The sequence below is a fragment of the Phoxinus phoxinus genome, assembly GCF_949152265.1.
Source record: "Phoxinus phoxinus genome assembly, chromosome: 7".
Classification (NCBI taxonomy): Eukaryota; Metazoa; Chordata; class Actinopteri; order Cypriniformes; family Leuciscidae; genus Phoxinus; species Phoxinus phoxinus.
The window spans coordinates 19,354,459-19,377,304 of NC_136882.1; the positions used below are offsets into that span (position 1 = coordinate 19,354,459).

Here is a 22,846-nt window from a genome sequence, read left to right on the forward strand (position 1 = left end):
TCTTGAAAGTGTATACTGCCATAATGTGTCAACTATACAGTTCCTGTTTCACAGTCATTCATCAGAACATGTCAAAACCATGGTCAAAACTTATAAGCAGAGTTTTTTGTCTGTGATTTTGTTTGTTGTGCTTGGTTTAATTATGTGTGATATTTGTGTGATTTCCTTTAGGATTTGATATTAGACAAAATGAAAGGACAATTCAGGAGTCAGTATTATAGAACATGAGAACAAGAATATTGCATAATAACATTAATAATTACCATCATGAGTTAATGTCTATGCGGACAACGCATGTCTAGCACATGTATCGGCCAATATTTTCCCATTCCAATGATTTTATCTGCTTGTGTACATCAGATCAGAATCTCAACGTTGTAAATGTAGGAAGCCCCGCCCAGGGTATGTGCAGTGCTGACGTGCATGGCCGCCTCACGTGACTCCTGTGGAATGTTAACAATGCAGTAAGTGTCCAACTTTGTACTGCATTCTAATTCTGCCGTGAGTGGCGAGAAAATGGAGGACAATCCCATGATTTTCCCTGTGTGCTTTTTATGAGAGGACATCGAAAGACGATCCTTGGGCAACAAAACACCAGACCGATAATCTACAACTTTACTTACATTTAAATCAGTTCCTTGGATTAAGGTACCACTTATCACATGGTGAGTCGCTCAAAACTTTATTATTTTGTCAAAACGTTGGGCATTAGTTGTTTTCAGGAATTTCTATATATTCGATATGCGGCCGCAAATCCTTTGTGAGTTTAGGAAGGGAGTTGTATTGCTCATTTAAAGTGAGATAGGAGTGAACGGCACATTCTCCCTGTGCTGGAATGCGGACTTGCTCCAGCGGATCTGCGTTCCTCTCTCTCTCTCTCTCGCTGCAGTCCCTCAAAGCGCTGGAACCTTTCTAGGCCCCGTAACTCTATAAGTTACTTTGTGTCTATAAAAGCATTTTGAATAGTCGCTGTTTGTTAATCCAATTAGAAAAATGTGAGATTATGTAGTTTAGCCTAAGTAAAAACATTTTTACAGCAGGCATGGCAGACAAATGATAAAACAGAATCTTTATACTGATACTTAACGTAAATATAATCTTTGCTTTCACTGATAATACAGCTCAATACATTATAGTTATGTTCAAATCTCATGAAATGTACCGTTGCCTGCAGGTAATATTGTATTTTTACTCGTGCGTAACAAACCATTCCTACTTTCCGTTTTTTTTGTTTATGTGTCGCGCGCAGTCAGATGTTTACCCAAAGTGAGATGTTTTAGCTAACGTTATACCAAGATGATGTACAACGGTCCGATTGCATTACACATCGATTGTTTTGAAATTTAATTTCACTCAACCCACAAAATTATTATCTTTTTTGCGCATAAATTGTGGGACGATGACATACTGGGGTCTTCATATTTACGCTTGTTTTTTTTTTTCTGCTTTGTGTTAAAATTACTAAATTTAATTTAAGCAAATGTATAAAGCTTTTTTCTTTTTAGCGAGAGCCACAGAGGGGCCAAAATGTACTGAGAGGGGCCAAAATGTACTGAGAGGAGCCAAATTAATAATGTCAGTATGATTCTTCATGAGATTTTATACTTTCTAATGTGTTGGGAAGACAGTTTGACAAATCTCAAGTAGGCTATACAATAAAAAATTTTTTTTTATTGAATTCTACTACAATAAATAAATAAATAAATAAATAAAAGTTGCTTAAAAAATGTGTGGATTGATTGCTTACCGTATGTTACTTAAACGTAGCCTATATAATATAGCACATGATACTGCATTGTGTGGTACATGATCTTTTTGCAAATACTGGCCAAATAAAACAAAATAGCCTTCAGTTCCCATTATTAGCCTAATCTTCTTTTTTTCTCAGAACAGGGGCATTGAAAAGGCCAATAAAACATTTCTGGGAACCTGAGGCCCCACCACTAGCTAAAGTAAACAAGCGAAAGTATGAAATTGTAATGATTTGAAGAATACTATAATGCTAGACAGACAATGGTAAAGAAACAATATAAATTGTTGGGCATCGTTTATGTCCCATGGAGTTATTGGTAACTAAATTTTGTACGGTTGAAACCACTAGTATCTTACAATGAAGGAAAATATTCAATATTCTTTAACTCTCGTTGAGGAACATTGCTGGAGAACTGTGCATGCATGTTTGAGCTAGTTGTAGGCTACATGGATTGTGGATTATTGCTGCAGTGTATTTATGGTCAGTTGCCAGCTGTGGACATTGTATCCCATTAATGAGCTGCATCAATCCAACAGATGTAGTAGCATAATGGCTTGTGTTATGAATATGAGTCTGAGAATGTTTTTGTTTTTTCATTGATTATCGCTGAAGTGTACTTGGATTAGTATTTGAATGCAGCGGTACACATTTTGCTAATTGTTACTTGTGGAATGGAAGTCATTGAAAATATTGTGTTGGACACCTTGACAATAATGGGAATTACACTATTTGTTCTAGACTGGGCGATGCATTTTCAGTATTATTGAGCACCAGCATTCCCGAAATATGTTTGTCCTAAAAGTCCTTTCTTTTTTATGGTCATATCCTCCTTTTACCAGAAGACAAAAAAAAAAAATGATTTAATGATGTAAACCGTTTGGAATTTGAACCCCCTGTAAAATATCTTGACAAGATCCATTTTCTCTCCTGTTGTAAGTTTTAAGCGGGATATCGAAGGGATTGCTTACGAAAGGTCACAGTTACAAACCATGATTAGTAGTTTTTTGGTCTATTTCCCCAGATTAGAACACTGTACATCTTCAGCAAAAAATATAATAAAAACTAGGCTATATAAAGGTACACGGTTAAAAGTTTGGGGTCATTAAGTTTTTCTTTCTTTCTTATATTTACCAACACTGCACTTAAATGGGATCAAAAATAAAAATACTGTAAAAACAGCTATATTGTTAAAATATTATTACAGTTTAAAGTAGCCATTTTGTATTTTAATACATTTTAAAATGTAATTTATTCCTGTGATGGCAAAACCTGATTTAAGAATCATTACTCCAGTCACACGATCCTTTAGAAATCACTGCTGATTTGATGCTCAAGAAACATTTCTTATTTTCAATGTTGCTTAATATTTTTGTGAAAACCGTCAAAACATTTTTTTCCGCATACTTTGAATAGAAAGTTCAAAAGAAATATATTTTTTTGAAATATATATTTTTTGTAACATAATAAAATGTATACTGTCATGCATCCTGAATAAAAGTATGAATTTCTTACAAAATTGTTTTACAAAAAAAAAATACTTTTCTGACCCAAACTTTTCAACAGTAGTGTATGTTCCACAAAATATGTTGTAGATGTTGTTAGTGTTTGTGTTGTAGGCTAGTTGTTATTTGATTTTATATCTAAAATAAGTGACTTTACACATAATTCTACAGCAATAGATTGCATTTCATGTGAGCAAAGGATGTGGCTCTTTCTCTGACTGCATATTCTGCTTCAAGAGCGCAACAGCACAATTATATCAAGTTGATCTACATGTGTTTAAACCTATGACAGAGGTGCTAATGTCTGATCAGACAGGTATTTGTCATAGAGTAGTGATACAGGGCCTTGGACGTGCCTGGACCGCACCCTGACCCTTCTGTCTAACACTGTCTCCACAGGCAAAGATGCATTCCAGACTGGGATGGAACAAGCACGCAGATGGAATAACCCCTCACATGTCTTGGGAGGAGGGGGAGTGTGAGCCCTGAAAGGGGTGCTGGGATGTGAGTAGGCCAGCATCCAGCACGAGCCAGAGCCAAAGAGGCAGCATCAACAAAGACGAGCGACAACAGGAATCCTAATCTTCACTTGCATCTTTCCCACTGCAGCCTGTTATCTATTCAGGTCAGACTGAGCCTGGGTGTGTACAGTTGTGTGTCTTATTGTATGATTGTACTACTGTTGTGAGTGAATGACTGACTGAATCTTTCTGCCTTCTCCAAGTGTGAAGAGTTTGTGTGAGAGTGCAGGCCACGTTCACTCATGAGGCCTAAGACCTTCCCTGCCGCCCCATATGTGGGCAACACGCGCCAGCGGCTGCAGGAGATCAAGGAGGGACTGAAACAACCAGCGAGGCTGGTGAGCCAGGCGTTTCATGGAGGTAGCGCTCGAGGGGAGGGGGGCAGAGGTGGCGACTCTAAGGGCAAAGACCAAGCTGGTAGGCAACAACAGCTCCGGCAGCCCCAGAAGTTCAACAACTACCAAAACGCCCTGCTAGAGATCCGCAGGTCTCTGAGGCCCTTTGAGTGGGGTTCAGGATCCAGCTCAGGCCACCCTGGTGAAGTCAACAGACAGATGCTACAGGATCTCGTCAACGCCGGTTGTGATCAGGTAAGGAATGTCTTTGTTGGATATACGTGTTTGTGTGTGGTTCAATAATTTAAATAAAATAGATTTATATGTATGTATATATTGAATCATGGTCAGCAAATCTTGTTTTACTTGTAATGGTGGTGATGGTGACCAGGGGATAAAAAATATGAATATTTTACTGAGCATCAACTTCATGCATTCAGAAATGTTTCTGAAAATCCTTTTAGCTTGAGCAATTGTCATTGTTGAAGCAAATATAGGGCGTTAAGTTTGAACATTGTACAGTGGAGATTCAGTGCAGTCTATCCAGTCTTTGCTAAGTATGAATTTGTTACATAATATTGAGTGTTATGTTGAAATGGCAGTTTTCACAACTTACCGGTATTTGGTATTTTAGTTTTTCTTTTTCTTAAAGAGCTCAGTGGAACATCTCTGCCCCAACGAAAGTGGCATAACCCAAGTCAGCTATTCCTCACCTTTAACACTCAAAAATACAAAATTTATACATGCATTGTGTTTTATTTACGTATCAGCCAATCTCGTTGTTAGTTGATCATAGTCCAGTTAATGCATAACTACAATACTAGAATATACTACTGTAGGATTTTTTTTAAACATGTTGTTTCAGTGTATTTGTGTTGCTGTGCAATAGTGGTTGTTGTGCAATCAGTACTTAGTTAAATGTGTTACATGTGTTCTGGTCCTTGTATTGAAATCTAGTGGCTGGATATTAAAGGGACAGTAAAATGCAAAACGCTAAGAAGGTATTTTGAAGAATGTGGTGACCATTGAATTCCATTAGCCTATATGACAAATAAAAATCACTGAGATATTTAATCTTCTTTTATGTTCTACAGAACAGTGTTGTTATTTTGTATTATACTAAAACTATTAAAAACTGCTTTTGGTATTTCAAAATAAAGCTGAAATAAAACAAAATTAGAAATGAGAAAATGAAAATAAATGATAAATTGGAAATGTCAACTAACTGAAAATGACTTAAAACTGAAATAAAAATTAAAAAGCTATATAGAAATATATATATTTTAAATCCAAAGCTGATAAAAATGTCAAACACATAGCAATATTACTAAAACTTAAACAAATATGAAAATAAAAGCCAATTCAAACTATGAAATATATATATATATATATATATATATATATATATATATTATAGTATATATCTTATTATTAAAATGATTGAAGAAATAAAGTCATAGGTTTAGATAGAACGACATGAGGGGGAGTAAATGATGACCGAATTTTCATTTTTGGATAGTTATTAAGGCTGTCCTAAATAAATTGTGACCCCTTATAGGTATTCTATTACTAAATCTGATCTCTTATGCAACATTTTCATAATTTACAGAAATATGAGAGGTTTAGTGGCCTTTTTTGATAGTAGCTTATTCATGTTCATTTGTGTCAGGCTTGTAGAAGACCAACGGTCCTGTAGTGTAAAACTAAATATGTTTAGTGTGCTTTGATTTAGGCTCTCAAATACAAACCCCTTGTCCGATCATTAATGAATATGTGTTGGGGCTTTGCTACTAATGTTCAAACACAGGTCTGAGAGCGGCCCTGTGATTGCATTAGGCATTTGAGGAATGCTGTGCTCGAGCCCATGCACAACACCACGGAGAAATCCACCACGGCCCAGTGGAATTACGAGGCCTAGCTGAAGGGAGCCGAGCTGCCTTTATGACATGGCTAAATAGAGACGGGAATGGGGCTTTTTTAGGTCTCTGGAAGCTGAAACATGCTATCAGATGAAGTATAGTATGGAGTCAGACTCTATTTGGATCACGTTATCTGGATGCATTCGTAACGGTTTTATCTTTTGCTGTCAGACCTGATGATTTAATTAAAAAATGTTGCACACACACACTGATGGATCTCATCAGAATAGTCATTTTTGGGTTACAGCACTCCAGTTGAAGACCACTCCTTTAAACAAATTTGGTCTCACAGGCTAATATTTCACAGGCTTTTGGTTACTTCACTCTCAGTAGGTTGATTGTCTTTGCTCTGCATTTATGGGACAGTACGTACAACATTAGTACACTCAGAGGAAGTGCTCAGTTCAGTTGTAGATGGGTGGTAGTTTCCCCAGCAGAAATGACAGACAGAATGCTGGGATGGACAGACACTCTCTGACTACTTCCTTTGCATGTTTTTGTCTTGACGTGTGGGTTAAAGTTTTCTTTTTTTAGTTGAGACAAAAACATGAAATTTGTGTTTTGTGGCTCTGTCTGTCTGACTTTGTCCCCCTGTATTCAGATTTAGCATAGCCAAAAAGTCCATTGGAGTTTGCGTCTTGTTCCTGAGTCGTACACCACATGCACCTAGACCTCCCATAAGACCTGGGCATACATTTCATTTTTTTAGCAGTAGTCATTATTGTGAAATGACTCAGCTGTGGTGTGTGACATGGTATTTTTAGTTCTCCTTCATCCTCTGACTGGGGCCTGTGTTTCTCTTCTGACCCTCCGTACATTCCAGGAAGGTAAATGGCCGCCGCTGGCCCTTCCTTGGGTTTCTTTAGTTTGATCATTATCATTGGTTTTCACCTCACAAATTACACAGCAATGCAGCTGACGGTTACATAACCAACCCTGAAGGAGGAAATGTTTTGGTTGGGGAATGAAAGGAGGTGGGAGGGTATAGGAAGAAGATGAGTATGACATGTGTTGTGGATTTGTGGTTTCGAGCTTAGGATATGAAAAGCTGCCTGCATACATCATGCATGTGATGTTTGTGTACTTGTGGAATATACACAATATGTTAAATGTGTAGTGCTGTGTTGGCATATCATGTTTGCACATGATCTAAATGTTTATATTAGCCTTCCCTCACAACCCAGTATTTCCAGGGTCTCAAACCAAAACTGGTCAGCATTTTTGCATTAAAGTCAAACACCATTCGACTTACGTTATGTGAAATTTCTGAGTGGAACAGGATATTTAACAAGGGAAGAGCTATGTTTTACTCTTCAAGACTTGATTGGATAATGAAAGTGGGTGTTAGCATCAAAAATGACCCAAGTGTTTGGTTGGATGGCAATGAAAAGAAAGAGGGATTGGGGAAATGTTGCATTTTTATAAAAGATGACTTTACATTAGATTTAGATGACATTATTTATTATTTTTAAATATTATGCATCAATAAATTGTTTTCAATAAGACCAAGACCCAAGTGTTTTTTGGGCAAAATTTCATGTTGATCTTTTAAGTTTACTCACTTTTAAGTATAGTTTAAAGCAGTTTCCTTTAATATTTTGAACGGTACACCTTGTATACAAGAGTCAGTAAGATTTTTAAAATAAATTATTTTATCGAGGAGATGCATTAAATTGATCAAAATTGAAAGTAAAAACTTCTATTTTCTATTCTATTCATTCTTCTGTTTTAAATAAATGCTTTTTAAATCATTTGATCAAAGAATTGTGGAAAAACTGATCAGATATTGAGCAGCGCAACTGTTTTCAACATTAATAAATATAAGAAATGTTTCTTTATTCATTCAAAAACATTTAAAAAAAACTTTCCAACACCAAGCTTTTGAGCATTACTGTATATTTGATCAGTTCATGCATACACTAGAAATTGAACGCATGGGCTTGCCGTTGCTAGCGCTCTTCTGTTTTAGCTGCTGTTTGAGCTATTTTATTATAGTATGGATAATGTTCCATCTCTCCATCTGCTGATGATGATATCCATCCGGTCCAATATCTCAGAGTCCTCCATATGGCTTTCATTTTCATGTTCAGTGGTGGAATGTGTTTCAGAATTTGGGTCAAAGTGGAAGCTCTTAAAAATTAACAGTGAACAGCATTGGAATATAGTTATATCACTTTAGTCATGAAGAATATACTTGGTACTTACCAACACCGCAGTCAGAAATGCAGTTATGCTTGTGGTCATGACAGGGGTGTAAATATATTTTGTATCCAATGCTAAATGCACATTGGAACAGAATGATCTCAAAAATAAAGAGGGAAAGAGAAGGGACAATTTAAAGAAAGACTGAAGCATAGATTTCCACATAGCTGTAATTCTTGCTCCCTGGCTCATGTAATGTCCTGAACATCTGTCGTCGCCATGACAGTGGAGGTCAGGCCTGACCTAAGGCCAAACCAGACTCAGCCCTTCCTGAAACCAGACTGAAGTTCATGTTAGATTGTTGTGTTTGTGTGTGTCTTTTAAAAAGAGAGAGTGGCGCCTTTAAATCACTAAGGGGGACAAGAAGGCACACCCTTAGAGCGGACAGAGATGGAATGCAACAGAAAGTCCTGCCATTTCTGAGAGCAGCAATCACAGACAGACAGTGTGTGTTTGGAGTATTTCTTGTGTTTTGTACAGTACTGACCCATAGTGCAGGACATTTGTGAATAAGCATTTAGACAAACTGATGTCAATACACAATACACACAAACTCTAAATTACTCTGAGTATGTGTGTGGATGTGTCACTGCATAATGAGTTTGCCCACGGTTGGTATGCCTGCTGCTTTATGCTCATTCCATTTTTATGGATTACTCTTTCTTCTGTCAGTGCCATCTAACCGAAACCCCACAGAATGGACAAAATGGTCTTTATTACTCTAACGTTGTCATAATTACATTTAATATTTAAATACTTGCTGTTCTTTGAATGCATAGTGGGTAAAAAGCACAAGTATGTGCTGAATTAGGCACTTATTCCTTTTTTCCATGGCATGCTTTGTGCAGTATCATGTTTGAACACCAGAGGCAGTATAACATGGCTTGCTGTGCTGCTGTAGAATTTGGTTTGGGCAGAATGTCTTCTGAATGAGGTCATATGCCATTCAAGGGGATTTCCTCATATAGGTGTGGGTCTCTGCTCACAGAAGACTGTACATGTCTGAGTTGTTTTATTTTGGATCGCTGTGGCTTCGAAAATGTGACAAGGAAAACTTAAGATTAATCTGAAGGTCTCTACAGATTAATAGAGTTGTTGCATGGTGGGTAATCATGAGTATATATTGTTGAGAAGAACTTTTTCCTTGAATTTTTTTTTGTCTTTATTCATAATTTCAATTTATATAAAACTCTGTTTTCCTTTGAAATTAGTATAACTTTAAACAATAATACAAATTAAAAAAGAATATTAATGTCATGTACGGCTGTCAAGATTCGATACTAAACCTAAACTCACGATATTGTCGTGATACTCCAAGACATGGTAAACAGGTTGACAAAAATGTACTGTTGATTCAAATGCAAAATTTAGTATTATATTGGGGGTATAGTGCTGTTAACCCAATGCACAGGACAATACTGACACCATAATAAAAATATTCATGATTCTGAAGCTGAAAATACAGATTTATTAGACTAATAGACTAATATGCTTGCACTCCATCACTGACTAGAACTATTTAAAATAATGTAGTTTACTTGGTAACATAAGACATTTGGCATTATCTGGATGCACAAATATTCCATCATTGCAATATTATACATTATATTGAACATTATATATAGTACCATAATTTAAAGCTACACTGTGTAATTTTTTAAGTTGATTCTTAGCAAAAACCACTTTGTTCTTTCAAAATTATATGTGCTCATTAATGTATAATTACTTCTACCAACTAATCAAGTATTCTCGTAAGCGTAGAATCTGCCATTTATAATACATACGGTTGAGCTGCCCGAATGGCGGAAGCCATGTTGCGCCTCCATCTTGAAAATACATTAGCCAAAGAGGGACATACCTTAAAATTCAAGCTTCGCCATTCGCGTTTTTACACTCAGTGGCACCTTGAAGAATGCGAGGGGGAGATTACTCGCGACTGCCGGCAGATTTGAAATAATACAGCCACCGTATGAGTTAAAACGCCCTCGGAATGGGAGGGGCTAGAAAGTAATATTCAGTTGGTAGTCATATACAATTCGCCTTTGGCTAAGCCACGCCCTAGAATGTAGATTGACCAATCACAGCGCAGCCAAGAACGAGCTCCCACAGAGGGTCCGACACTTTTTCACGGCGCTCCATTGACTTCAACGCAGGAGGCTCATATTTTTGGTCTCGGCAGGCTATTACGTCGTCGTTTTATAAAAAATATGGTTAAACGTTGTGCCTGGGGCATTTGTAACACAGATACGCGTTTCCCAGAGAGGTTGGAGGGGGTGTCCGTTTTTTCCCCTTCCCAAAACCGAAGTTAAATACTGACAAGTGTTGTCTTTGGATTAAACTGTGTGGACGTCCTCACAGTCAACGAAACCACTCAAGGATCAACAAGCTCACTTTTGCTCTAAGATACATTTCGCTTTTAACCTTACTGTGAAGTTATACTAGTTAGACAGTTTTATTCTGGTTTAGGTTATGATTTCGGTTCTCTGCCCTAATTGTTGATACGCTAGCACACGCTGCTAATAAATACAACTTTATACTCGCGTAGTCCGTTTGCTTTGTAAATAATAACGATTATAGAAGTGAATAGAGACCTACCCAGCTTTGCATGAACAGTGTTTCTCCTGATATTGTTACTGTTAGTCACAGCCTCCGTCTCGATTATATGCTGTGGTTCATTTTTTGACTGTGACCGTTATGCTTTTGCCTCTATTTGGATGCCTTGTTGTTGCTTGCGTTTCACCGGTATGTCTTGAATAAAGCCTTCAAACGCATACTGCAGACACTTTTGCCTACTTCTATCGGACACTTTATTTGCTGCTTTATAAAAGTTTGATAAAATTTCAGCAGGAAGAGCCGTCACAGCATAAGCCATGTTGATACCAAACCAGAGCCCAGATGAAGTTGTCAGAGGTAGCAACAGTAACTAAGGGGGGCGGGGCTTAGCCAAAGGTGAATTTCACCGCTAGATGGGAGTAATTCCTACACAGTGCAGCTTTAATGTAGTACTGACACCAGGGCTTAATTTGAGCCGGAACACGCCGGAACATGTTCCGGCACCTCCGATGTTGGATCCGGAACCTTTTTTATTGGATCCGGCACCTAAAAAAGGTGCCCGTTCCTATGTCACTATGGAAAATTAATCACCTAAATTAAAAAAATGTAATTACTATTTGTGTAGTGTTCAATGTTGTTATCGATAGAGGCGCAGATGGGGTATTATTTCATCCGCAACCGCATCACAAAACTCATCATCCGCACCAAAGTTTTTTGACATTCAATTTTTAAAGCCGCACCCGCCCACCATCCGCTGATTGTTTTGCGGTCTATGGACGATGCAATGCTCTGCTGATGCGAGCCGCGAGAAAGCCCTTGTCTGTTCTAGAAAGGATGCAGGAAAGATATTTAATGATAATGTATGAGGCATAGGCCTACGAGTTTCATTCATTTATGATGAGATGCGCTAGTTAACAATATAATGCAAGTGAACGTGGCGCGCCGGCGCCTCAATGTCACGGTTATTATCTGCTATATTTGCTTTTTATTTATTAAATACATGCAATTGGTTGATGAAACATTTATTAAAATTAAGATACAATTTATACAAAACGAAATTCACTTTAAAGAAATGCTTTTTACATGGCAAAACTTAATGAAGTGGTAAAAATCATGTCTGGCGATTTACAAAACAAAACTTAAGTGGTAGAAATCATGTTTCCCGATATATTGCGCATCTTATGATCCTATCTTTTATTACAATTGTTTTTGAGCTAAAATGTAACACAGCATATATATAGGCCTATATATACACACTGTAGCCTGTTTCTTTTATCAAACATGTTTGGGGCCAGTCAAGGGGTAATTAAACCGCACAATCAGTTATATCGGTAATGATACATTGTTTATAGCAAATGTTTATTATTGCAAATGTTTTTCATTTGTTTAATAAATCTCATAATGATGGCACATCTGTTATTTCTATCTCAAATGATTGGGGTCGGTCAGGGGGTTCTTGGCTAAAAATTAAATTGTTATTGAAAAAAAATTGAGAAGCACTAGGCAGTGTAATTTTTTGTTTTTGTTTTTGTTTTGTTCCTTTGCCTCCAACCCACATTTTGAGTCGCCGGATCCACCTGATCCATTTGCTCCGGGACCTCCCACGTTACAAATTAAGCACTGACTGACACTAAAACTCTGTAAACTTGTACAGTTCTAAAACTCTGTAAACAATACAGATTGTTACTATCCACGATACATATTGTTGCATTTTTGTATTGCGATTATATTGTTACAGCCCTAGTCATTTGTATTACCATGAAATCCATGTCCAATGTGCCAATCTCCAGTCATAGTGTACTTGTGGCCTGGCACAGGAAGGAGCTTGTGCATAATTTGCAGAGGAAGCAGCTGCAGGGAATGTTATTTTAACCATTATTTGCAGTGTCGATGCATGGGTTGGTTTATATTTACATGCATGTTCATGTCTACATATGTACACAAATGTGTGTTTATCTAAATAACTGGGGTGCATGGAGGTCATTTTCCATAACCAGTACAAATTCTAAAACTGTACGAGTGACCCAAATTTACACTACTCAACTGAAATGATGCTAATGTGACTCCCCAAGAATGTAAGCTAAATTACACATTGCCTTTACATAACGAAAGTCTGACTTAGTAGTATAGTTAATGTTTAAATTATATTATTTTGCCTCTGATACAAAAGTCACAAATTTATCTAGTTCACACTGGTGCAGCAAACAAATATTTTTAAGTAGCGGATGTTAAAGAAGGAAATCAGGCCTGCTTGCTCTACATCTGACCTGGAAATATTTGACTCAACAAATAGGTCAGAATTTAGCGGCAGTCATGGCCTTAGCAGCTTTTCACTTCTCTTGAAGATATTTTATTTTGCTGATATATGCTGTAATTCACAGAATTAATCCAAATTATAATCTTTGTGTACAACGGAGAGTGCTATGTCTACAGGTAGTTGTAATCTCAGTATTGGATCATCTCAGAAGTATCTATTTAAAAACCTTACATTAATGTAGAAGTTGTGCCTCACTGGTGCTTCAAAATTGTTGCATTGTTGCCCATGTTCTGATAGTTCTCTGCTTGAATTTCTGAAACAGGAAATGGCTGTACGTGCCCTAAAACAGACTGGCAGTCGTAATATTGAGGCAGCGTTGGAATACATTAGCAAAATGGGTTACCTGGACCCTCACAATGAACAGATTGTACGTGTCATCAAACAGACTTCCCCAGGTGAGTGCACACTTTTAAAAACTATATATATATATATATATATATATATATATATATATATATATATATATATAATTTTGTTTTTTTTATTTATGAATGATTCACTGTCTACAAAAGTGAACCTTTTGTAATTCCCTTCAGGAAAAAGTGGCATGCCAAATATGATGGATCACAGGACGGCAATGGAAGGCACCGGGGATGGTGTAATGCCCCCTTATCACCAAATGGGAGCACCACTGTATGAGGGAGCTAGTTATGGGGCTGAGGGTGAGATAGCTCGTGCATACATGGGTGGACCACCTGTCATGAACTACATGGCACCGCCTGCCAACACTTCACAGGGTCCTACCATGGGAAACCCAATGGGTCGTCCCGCAAGTATGGGTGCCTACTCTACAAGCTTGGCTCCTCAAACTAACACTGGGAACCCTATGTACACCCCTGGTCCAGCCCAGCAAAAAGGATACCCTGGTGGAATAGACCAGGCCATGATGGGCTACAGTGTGCCTGGACCACCCATGCAAATTCAGCCTCAGCCCCCGGGAGGCCCTGGCCCTCATTATGACTACAGGCCTCATATGATGGAGGCCTCCAGCTATGGGGTCAAACGAAGTGCTTCCTTCCAGAATAAGATGCCCTCACTTACACCTGAAAACTATGTTAATATGCCAAGCAAAGGAGCAATGGGCCAAAACTCTGGTGGCTACGCCCCCAACTTATATCTGCCATCACATTCACACCCACGCCAAGCCAGCCCCACCTCACACCAGGTTCATTTGATGCAACGCCCCCCTGGTGTTGCCCCTGGAGCAATGGGTGGCGAGTTCTCTGATGTTCCTCAAGGCCTCCTCACCCCTTCTAGGGCCAGTCTGAACCTTGACCTGTATGAGCATCACTGGCCAGGAGCCCAAGGTCCTGAGGGGACTCCTCCAACCAGGCAACCACAGGGGCCTTTTAGAGGGGAGGTACGTGTCCCCAGTAGGACCAATTCTTTCAACAACCACCAAAAGGTGACTGTGAGGCAGGCATTGCCTCCTACAGCTAGTGTTGCCGGCAAGCCGGAGGCATCATTGGGACCACCTAACACAATAACGGCAGTGACCTCTCCACCAATCCAGCCACCTGTTAAGAGTATACGGGTCATGAGGCCTGAGCCGAAGACAGCTGTGGGACCATGCCACCCGGGCTGGCTGAGTGCACAAGCGCAGGATGCTCAAGAGTCTCATGGATACATGCCAGATGAGACTTTTACCCTGGAGCCCAATCAAGAACATCGCTGCCCACCTCCACCTTACCCCAAAACACTGCTCCTGTCTGGATCTGGACCTGGATCTGAGCCTGTATCCCTGGAGACTGGAGCCATGGGTGGACTTCAAGATGTCAGTGCTACAAGTAGGACTGCCCAGAGTGCCTCAGTTGGAAAGCAGGAGGAACCTGTCTCCAAAGACAAAGTTAAGACTAGCAAAGGAGAGAAGGCTGTGAAGGATAAGAAGCAGATCCAAACCTCACCTGTGCCTGTACGAAAGAATGCCTGTGATGAAGAGAAGAGAGAGTCTCGCATTAAGAGTTATTCTCCCTTTGCCTTCAAGTTCTATATGGAGCAGCATGTGGAGAACGTGATGAAGACCTACCAGCAGAAACTCAACCGCAGAATGCAGCTGGAGCAAGAGATGTCCAAGGTGAGCAGTGCTGGAACTTCTTTAACCACAAAGCACACCCTTCAATGATTTGCACTTCAAACAATTGTGTTATTAATTATTTGAGTGTTCACTATTGAGTGTAAATGTTATTGTTGTCAAATCAAATCGTCCTCTTCTATATCTCCCTCTCCTCCAGGCTGGGCTTTCAGAGGCAGAGCAGGAACAGATGAGAAAGATGCTTTACCAGAAGGAATCCAATTACAACCGACTACGACGTGCCAAGATGGACAAATCGATGTTTGTCAAAATCAAGACACTTGGCATTGGGGCCTTTGGTGAGGTGTGTCTTACACGTAAAGTGGACACTGGGGCACTGTATGCCATGAAGACTCTAAGAAAGAAAGATGTTCTGAACCGAAACCAAGTAGCCCATGTGAAAGCAGAAAGGGATATCTTGGCAGAGGCAGACAATGAGTGGGTAGTCAGGTTGTACTACTCATTTCAGGACAGAGACAGCCTGTACTTTGTCATGGATTACATTCCTGGAGGAGATATGATGAGCTTGTTGATTCGTATGGGGGTTTTTCCAGAGCCCTTGGCCAGGTTTTATGTTGCAGAATTGACATTGGCCATTGAAAGTGTGCATAAGATGGGCTTCATCCACAGAGATATCAAGCCGGACAACATCCTCATTGACCTGGATGGACACATCAAACTGACTGATTTTGGTCTGTGTACTGGGTTCCGTTGGACACACAACTCAAAGTATTACCAAAAAGGTAAGGGACATGAAGACAAGGTGATGCTCATAGGTTTAAAAAGTGGCCTAAATACTTTTGCAGTGTTTTAACTTTTATCAAAGCGTATTAATTGGTTGTTTTCTCTCTGCACTGATTGAATAGGGAACCATATCCGGCAGGATAGTATGGAGCCAAGTGACTTTTGGGATGATGTGTCTAACTGCCGTTGTGGTGACCGGCTGATGACTTTGGAACAGCGGGCAACTCGACAACACCAGCGTTGTCTAGCACATTCTCTGGTCGGCACTCCTAACTACATTGCCCCTGAGGTACTTCTGCGCAAAGGTAAGACCTTGCACATGATCAGACGGAAGTACAAGCAAGTTAACAGGAAGTGCTTGTGTTTATAGATCTCTTCTCCTGTTGTGATGCTTTTTTTGTGTGCAGGATACACACAGCTGTGTGACTGGTGGAGTGTGGGAGTAATCCTGTTTGAGATGCTGGTTGGCCAGCCACCCTTCCTTGCTTCAACCCCAACGGAGACACAACTTAAGGTAAGAGCTCTAAATGCATTTTCTTAGGTTCCTTAGGGTTGATGTAAACCATGGATGTCCAATCCTGCTCCTAGAAGGGCCAATGTTCTACAGGGTTTAGTCCTGCCCCAACTCACTTGCCTGGAAATTTCTAATAATCCTGAAGTTTAGATGTCGTTAATTGCAGTGTTGGGTGTAAAGCGTTACAATGTAACGCGTTACTGTAATAATATTACTTTTTTCAGTAACTAGTAGTGTAAGGCATTACTCGTCTGAAAATGGTAATATTATTACAGTTTTCCCGAGCTAGTTACTTGCGTTACATTTGCCAGTAGCACCATCACACACAAGGCACACAACACAGAGAACAGAAGGGAAGGGGAGGAGGGCGTGAATGGAACAGTGATTGGTCTGGTTTTGGCACGAGGTATCATTTACCATCACCGATTGGTCGACACCCGGCAGCCAGCCACAGAGCGGCACCCTCAAAGACAGATAGGGGAAAATGGAAGCGTCAACAACGGCAAGCTCTTTTCAGAGGAAGGTTCCCAGCAACAGAAAGCTAGTTTTGACGGGTGGAGATTCAGTAATTATTTTGAATATGTTCAACGGAAGGAAAATAACTTGATGGTGAAGTGCACACTCTGCCCGGGGAGAAAGCTGCTCTCCACCGCTTCCGACAGCACGGACACATCAAGCTCGTTGCGAAGCGACAGAGTGACATGAACGAGCAGCCCCACAAGCAGCAAAAAGTTTGGACTTGTTATCCCATACGGAAATGTAATATATGTACATATATGAAATATACATATATAAAATATGTCCACATATATAAAATATATACCATATATATGCCCATATATAAAACCTATTAGAAAATGGAACAATTGACATATAAAACCAGCCCATATATTTTATGTATGTATAATAGTGTTTTTTTACATACATGTCACATATATAATTATCAGTTTTCAAATAGAATTTGTGTAGTATTTGTTTTGTTTTTATGAGCTGGTCAAGAAGAGGTAAAATAATAATAAATAATACATTTTATTTATAAAAGATTCGAAAATGAAATGTGGATATGTAGACTTGATCTGTAGACTTGAAATAAATAGTTAAATAGTAAATAGTTTGGCATATATAATAATAATTTAACATTTCCATATGGGATAAATTGACAATCAAATGTATTGATTGTTTGCACCAGACGGTGTTTGTAGTTATTTGTGCTAGACAGTGCCAGTCTGTTGTTGGCGTAATAAAGACCCTTAAGAACACCTCCTTTGTATGTTCTCCCTCCATCTGATGCGTCTCAGGCAATTATAGAGTAATTAAGAAAAAAAATGTAACTAGTAATATAACTAGTTACTTTCTCCAGGGAGTAATAAAGTAAAGTAAGGCATTACTATTTTTGAGAGTAATATGCAATATGTAATATATTACTTTTTTGAGTAACTAGCCCCAACACTGGTTAATTGAAGTTGGAGCTGAACTCTGCAAGATAGTGGCCCTGGAGAAGGATTGGTCACCCCTGATGTAAACAGACTAGACATGTTGGCTGTGTCTGAAATTGCATACTCTCTTGAGTAGGTACTTATTTTAAATAAGTAATTACTTCACGACTGCTAAAAAAGTATGTTCTATATAGAATGAATGTGTGTAGTATGAATTTAATCTGGACGTACTACATTCTCCATGTCAATATCATGTAACCTACCAGCGTCAGTTGCGTCGCTTCAATGCCATTCACAAATCCTCGTATGCACACTTCAGAATTTAGCCAGAAGAAGTAGGTCACCGTGTACTTTTCTCCTACTCTTTTATGAGTGCTGTGAATTCGGACATACTTCTTTTGACACATACTGTTTTTCGCCTACTATACTGTTTTTCGCCTACTATATAGTAGGGAAGTATGCCGTTTCAGATGCAGCCAAGGTCTTTGATGAAGTTATAAATGTTTGAGATTTATGGAATGGTGACATTTGGGAAGAAGTGTTGCTAATGTTTGTCATCACTTCCACAGGTGATAAACTGGGAGAACACTTTGCAGGTGCCCCCACAAGTAAAGCTGAGCCCCGAGGCAGTTGACATCATTGGTCGGCTCTGCTGCTCAGCAGAAGAGCGTCTAGGAGGTAATGGAGCTGGAGAGATAAAGGCTCACCCATTCTTTTCCGAGATGGATTTCTCCAGCAATCTTCGCACACAGCCGGCTCCATATCGACCGAAGATTGCCCACTCCATGGATACATCCAACTTTGATCCTGTGGAAGAGGAGGGGGGTCCAGGGGCCTGGAGTGACAGTGGAGACAGCACCCGCACATGGGACACCCTCTGTTCTCCTCACGGCAAACACCCTGAGCATGCCTTCTACGAGTTTACTTTTCGCAGGTTTTTTGATGATAATGGTTGTCCATTCCGTTATCCCAAGCCCCCAGAAGCAACACAAGACATGTCCAGCGGTAGTGTACCTGGTAGCCTCAAGCCTGAGTTGGAGGAGGAAGAAATTCATGAAGAGGAAGAGCAAGGGGAAGGGTGTGAGCCGGTTTATGTGTGAGAATGTCAGATCGGGTGTTCATGCTGCTCTGCCTTTACTCATAGAGGACCTTGTCAGTTAACGCGCTGCATCTTCCACACTTCCTTTCAACCCTAATTTTTCTTCAGGGTGTTTTTGTACATGTTAAGTGCATGGAGGAACATCAGAAATGGAGTGCAGAAAGTTCCATGTGAAATGTGTTTATTCCTCTCAAACCATTATGCAGTATCCTTTGCCTGTTACAAATGACTGAAGCTCTGACCAGGGACCAAGGAAATACACAAGCTGGACTGATACATTTGGCTACTCTCCTATGAGAGCACAAAAACAGAGATGTGTAGCTGCTGCTTTGTGGTTTTTACTCTCGTGGTCTGTCTCAACTGTGCCCCATTCCTTAATTCCACTGGGGGAAAATTTCCCAGTCTTACATCATATGTTAACACTTCCTTCACCTCTCTCAGCTAACATAGCCATTCCGAACACCAGAGAGGTCATGGTGAGGGATCAGGAGAGAGCTGGACTTGGGATGGTGGCTTTATTGTTAGGCTGCGATAAGGAGATGTGCCGAGAGCGGACAGAAATATTACAATTCCCCTCCATAGCGCAATCCCACAAAAATATAAATGCAACATGAAAATAACACCAAACTGACTTCATATTCAGAAATATTTTCTGAAGTATGGAAGCCAGATTTTCATATGTGGGATCTTATAATCTCAGTCATTTTCACATCATTTGTCTAAAACAAAAATAATTAAGTTTTAGAAGAATTTGTGGCGCCACCAAGTGGTTCAAAGTGACACTGTAAACAATCATGCATATTCTTTGATCTCATGCAAGTCTTAGATTATAGACTTACAGTATTAAGTCACTTCTTCATGCAAAGTCTGTTCAAAAGATCATGCAGTATTTTGCAGTTAATACACTTATCACAGCTTTTTTGTAAATATTATACAGTTATTTTTTTTATGTCAAACTTTCATGCCTTATCAGGAGAATCTGTGCTCTCAGACGTGATGCAATATTGAGACAAAATGTTATGTACAGCCAGCACTTCAAGGACATGCAATCTTAACACTGCCATTATTGTTAACATTTTATAGAAACATCTTTTAAATGTTTAAACAACCTATTACTTTAGAGCTGAATCCTGATGTCATACATAATGTGTGGTAATAACAAAATATGCCATAAAAGTTGCAATATGGAAAATGAAGAGTTAAATTCACTATTGACTCTTAAACTAAACAGAAAATTAAATCCTAAAACCCTGCTTTTTACGTGTTAGCCAGTCATATGCATAGTAACATTTATTCATTCAAAATAAATGCCGCACAAAACGTTGCGGTATTCACAGATTTTAATTTTGCTTAAGTGTGTTAGTTTAGTTGCCAAAAGTATTGTTTTATTTAATTGATATTTAAATTCAACAAACATTTATCTTGCCCGGCTTGATTTAATTTGCTTAAAAGCTTACTTATCCTGTTCCCAATAGTTGCTTTACATTCATTTGTGTCTAACACGTTGTTTTTAGAGGTGTGTTTTCTCAGCAGCTGGCTATCCAGAACAAATTCTTAGCATTATGGTTTTTACCTAAAACTTAAAAGAACAAAAGTACAAGTACTGGGATTCCAGCTGTTTCCTTTTCTTGTTATGCTTTTCATCATATAACTCTGTCTTGCTTTATCCTCTTCCTGTTTCCCAGAACATCTTAATTGCATTTAGTTTCATAAGAAGATCTTAAAAGTCAGAGGGGTGGTTTTTGTTGTTTGTTCATGCTCATCCAGATCCACTGGAAATGATCTTGTCTGTCACCATCAGTGAACTTTTTAACAGATTTAATGGAACAAGTGCAAAAAAAAATTGTCATCGAGGCTGCTGCACCATTTCAACGTGATCGCACAGCACAGTATTATACCAAGACAGTCTCTGACTGAAATGTAAAGAATACTTTGAGGCAGAAACTTTTAAGAAAATGGTGAAGAAGTGACGAAAGAAAAATGTTCTGATGGTATGACTATGTGCAATACAGAAAATACAATATAGTTTTCTAAATACAATAGCCTTTATTACTTGTAGATGGCATAATTCAGTTTTAAAGTATATTATATTGATTTATATATTTTCAGTATAGTTTCATGACCCAATGCTGCTTATTTTTATTATTAATATTACACTATAAAGTACATTATCATCATACTTTCAATTATAATTTCTCTTTCTTTGTGCAAAAAGTGTGGTTTTGATTGTCAGTGTGATTGATTTGGTGTAAGACGAACTATGTGCCTTCTAATGAATGTGTGGGTGTGTGTACCATGTGCTGATCAGTATTTCAGGAGAAGATGGAAACGCCGTCTCTTCTTGCTCTCAGGCAGGTCCTGACTGTAAGAGAGGCTGTTTTTTTTTTGTGGGATAGCTTGAGGAAGACAAAAGAGAAAGCAAGAATGAATGATTGTCTTTTTTGAAAGACAAAAATAGAAGCAAGAATGATTGTCATTGAGACTCTGAAGGAGATGCATATGGATGTCATGGCAGGGTGGATATGGAAACGCATTCTATGCATTTGGTCAATGATAAGGATTGTTTTGAATTTCTGTGATAAGTCCATTTAATTGTGATCTAATTTGTAGTGATGATTGCTCACTGCATGAATTATCTCTCAAGCTGGCTGACAATCATGTGGTTACGTGCTTGCAGTCAATATTGTCAACCGAGAGAGCTTTAAAATAAGTTGATGATCCATTCACATTTGCTTTATATATTGTGACAGTACGATCACTCCTAAAAGTTAAGTGAAACCTTAACAAATATATTTCCGAGACAATATATACGCCAACTTAAATTGGTATCATGCCTTTGGTCCAGTCAAACCAGTTCATTGAGCTCAATGGGAGTGTGACAGCAAGTGTTGCAGATGTTTTGTTACCCCGTATTCGTCAGAATGGACCACTCAGTGAAAAAGCATGAGCTTTCTACAAATCTCTCACAGAGTCAGGTTTAGGGTTTGAATGTAATTAGTGTGTTGTGGTTATGATGGATTCTGTGTTTTACTTTTGAAAATGTTGACTGACAATCTTTGACTGTATTTAGAACTGTGTGATGACGGGACTTTTTCCTCTAATGTATGTTTTTGTATTTTAATGGATGAATGGGTTGGGACTTTTTGACGTTTGTAATCTTTTACCTGTATTATACAATTCTGTTACTATTGAACATATATTTATACAGATATACATATTTTTTGTATCCTTTTATTCTTTATTTTTCTCTTTTCTGAGCTAACTTTTGAACCCCCATGTCTACAGTATTACAGACAGTATGCATTTGGATTTATATCTCATTTTTTTTACATGTATGTATGAATTGAGAATGTTTAAGAAATGCTTTCGCTGTCCTCATGTGTAAATGTATGTCTAAATTAAATTAAACAAATCGTCCTCTTGTTTTGATTGTTGTTGAATGAGTGATGATGCGTGTGCATCTGTAGAGATGTCTGGGCCAAGAGCGTGAATGTCTTTAATAACCCATTTATTCTCACCAATAACTTGATCAAAATTGACTTTGAAGTTGAAGGGGTGTATTTTACACAGTTTATATCAAGTGCAGTCTTATGTATGAAAATTTTGACATGGCACATGGCCAGAGTACCTTAATTCCAGTTTGCTCATCTCAAAAACCTGTCATCATACAAATACAACTTGGTGCATACATTTAAATGATTTGTTAAGATTGAGATCATGATTTATATGAGAGCGAGAACAATAATTACAAAAATCTGAATATATCTGTGGTCACATTTATGATTAGTATGAAAAAAAAACATTTTCATAAATTGTAGCCTATATTTCAAGTTTTTGCTAAATTAAATAAAAGTACAAATGCGTGAATTATCATTGCCTC

The 22,846-nt window shown here is 38.6% G+C and overlaps 1 protein-coding gene across 2 annotated transcripts; it reads left to right on the top strand.

Annotated features, from left to right (window-relative positions):
- Positions 1-458: 458 nt before the first annotated feature.
- Positions 459-22,388, top strand: lats2 (large tumor suppressor kinase 2). 2 transcript variants are annotated; one of them, XM_079619423.1, is made up of 9 exons: positions 459-665; positions 3,655-3,880; positions 3,980-4,366; positions 13,365-13,497; positions 13,639-15,176; positions 15,334-15,916; positions 16,040-16,222; positions 16,325-16,431; positions 18,437-22,388. In XM_079619423.1, exons 3-9 carry the CDS (start codon positions 4,019-4,021, stop codon positions 18,965-18,967), a joined length of 3,423 nt encoding a protein of 1,140 aa, XP_079475549.1. In that variant the 5' UTR covers positions 459-665; positions 3,655-3,880; positions 3,980-4,018; the 3' UTR covers positions 18,968-22,388. The 2 variants fall into 2 exon arrangements, with proteins under 2 accessions (XP_079475549.1, XP_079475550.1); XM_079619424.1 differs by having other exon boundaries at positions 497-665; positions 3,655-3,896.
- The last annotated feature ends 458 nt before the right edge of the window (positions 22,389-22,846 follow it).

What these genes read in the sequence shown, in the direction of transcription:
- lats2 (XM_079619423.1), top strand. Translation starts at nt 4,019, where the DNA reads ATGAGGCCTAAGACCTTCCCTGCCGCCCCATATGTGGGCAACACGCGC. An exon ending in TCAACGCCGGTTGTGATCAG is followed by an intron (nt 4,367 to 13,364) that starts GTAAGGAATGTC and finishes TTTCTGAAACAG; the next exon opens with GAAATGGCTGTACGTGCCCT. An exon ending in CTCAAAGTATTACCAAAAAG is followed by an intron (nt 15,917 to 16,039) that starts GTAAGGGACATG and finishes CTGATTGAATAG; the next exon opens with GGAACCATATCCGGCAGGAT.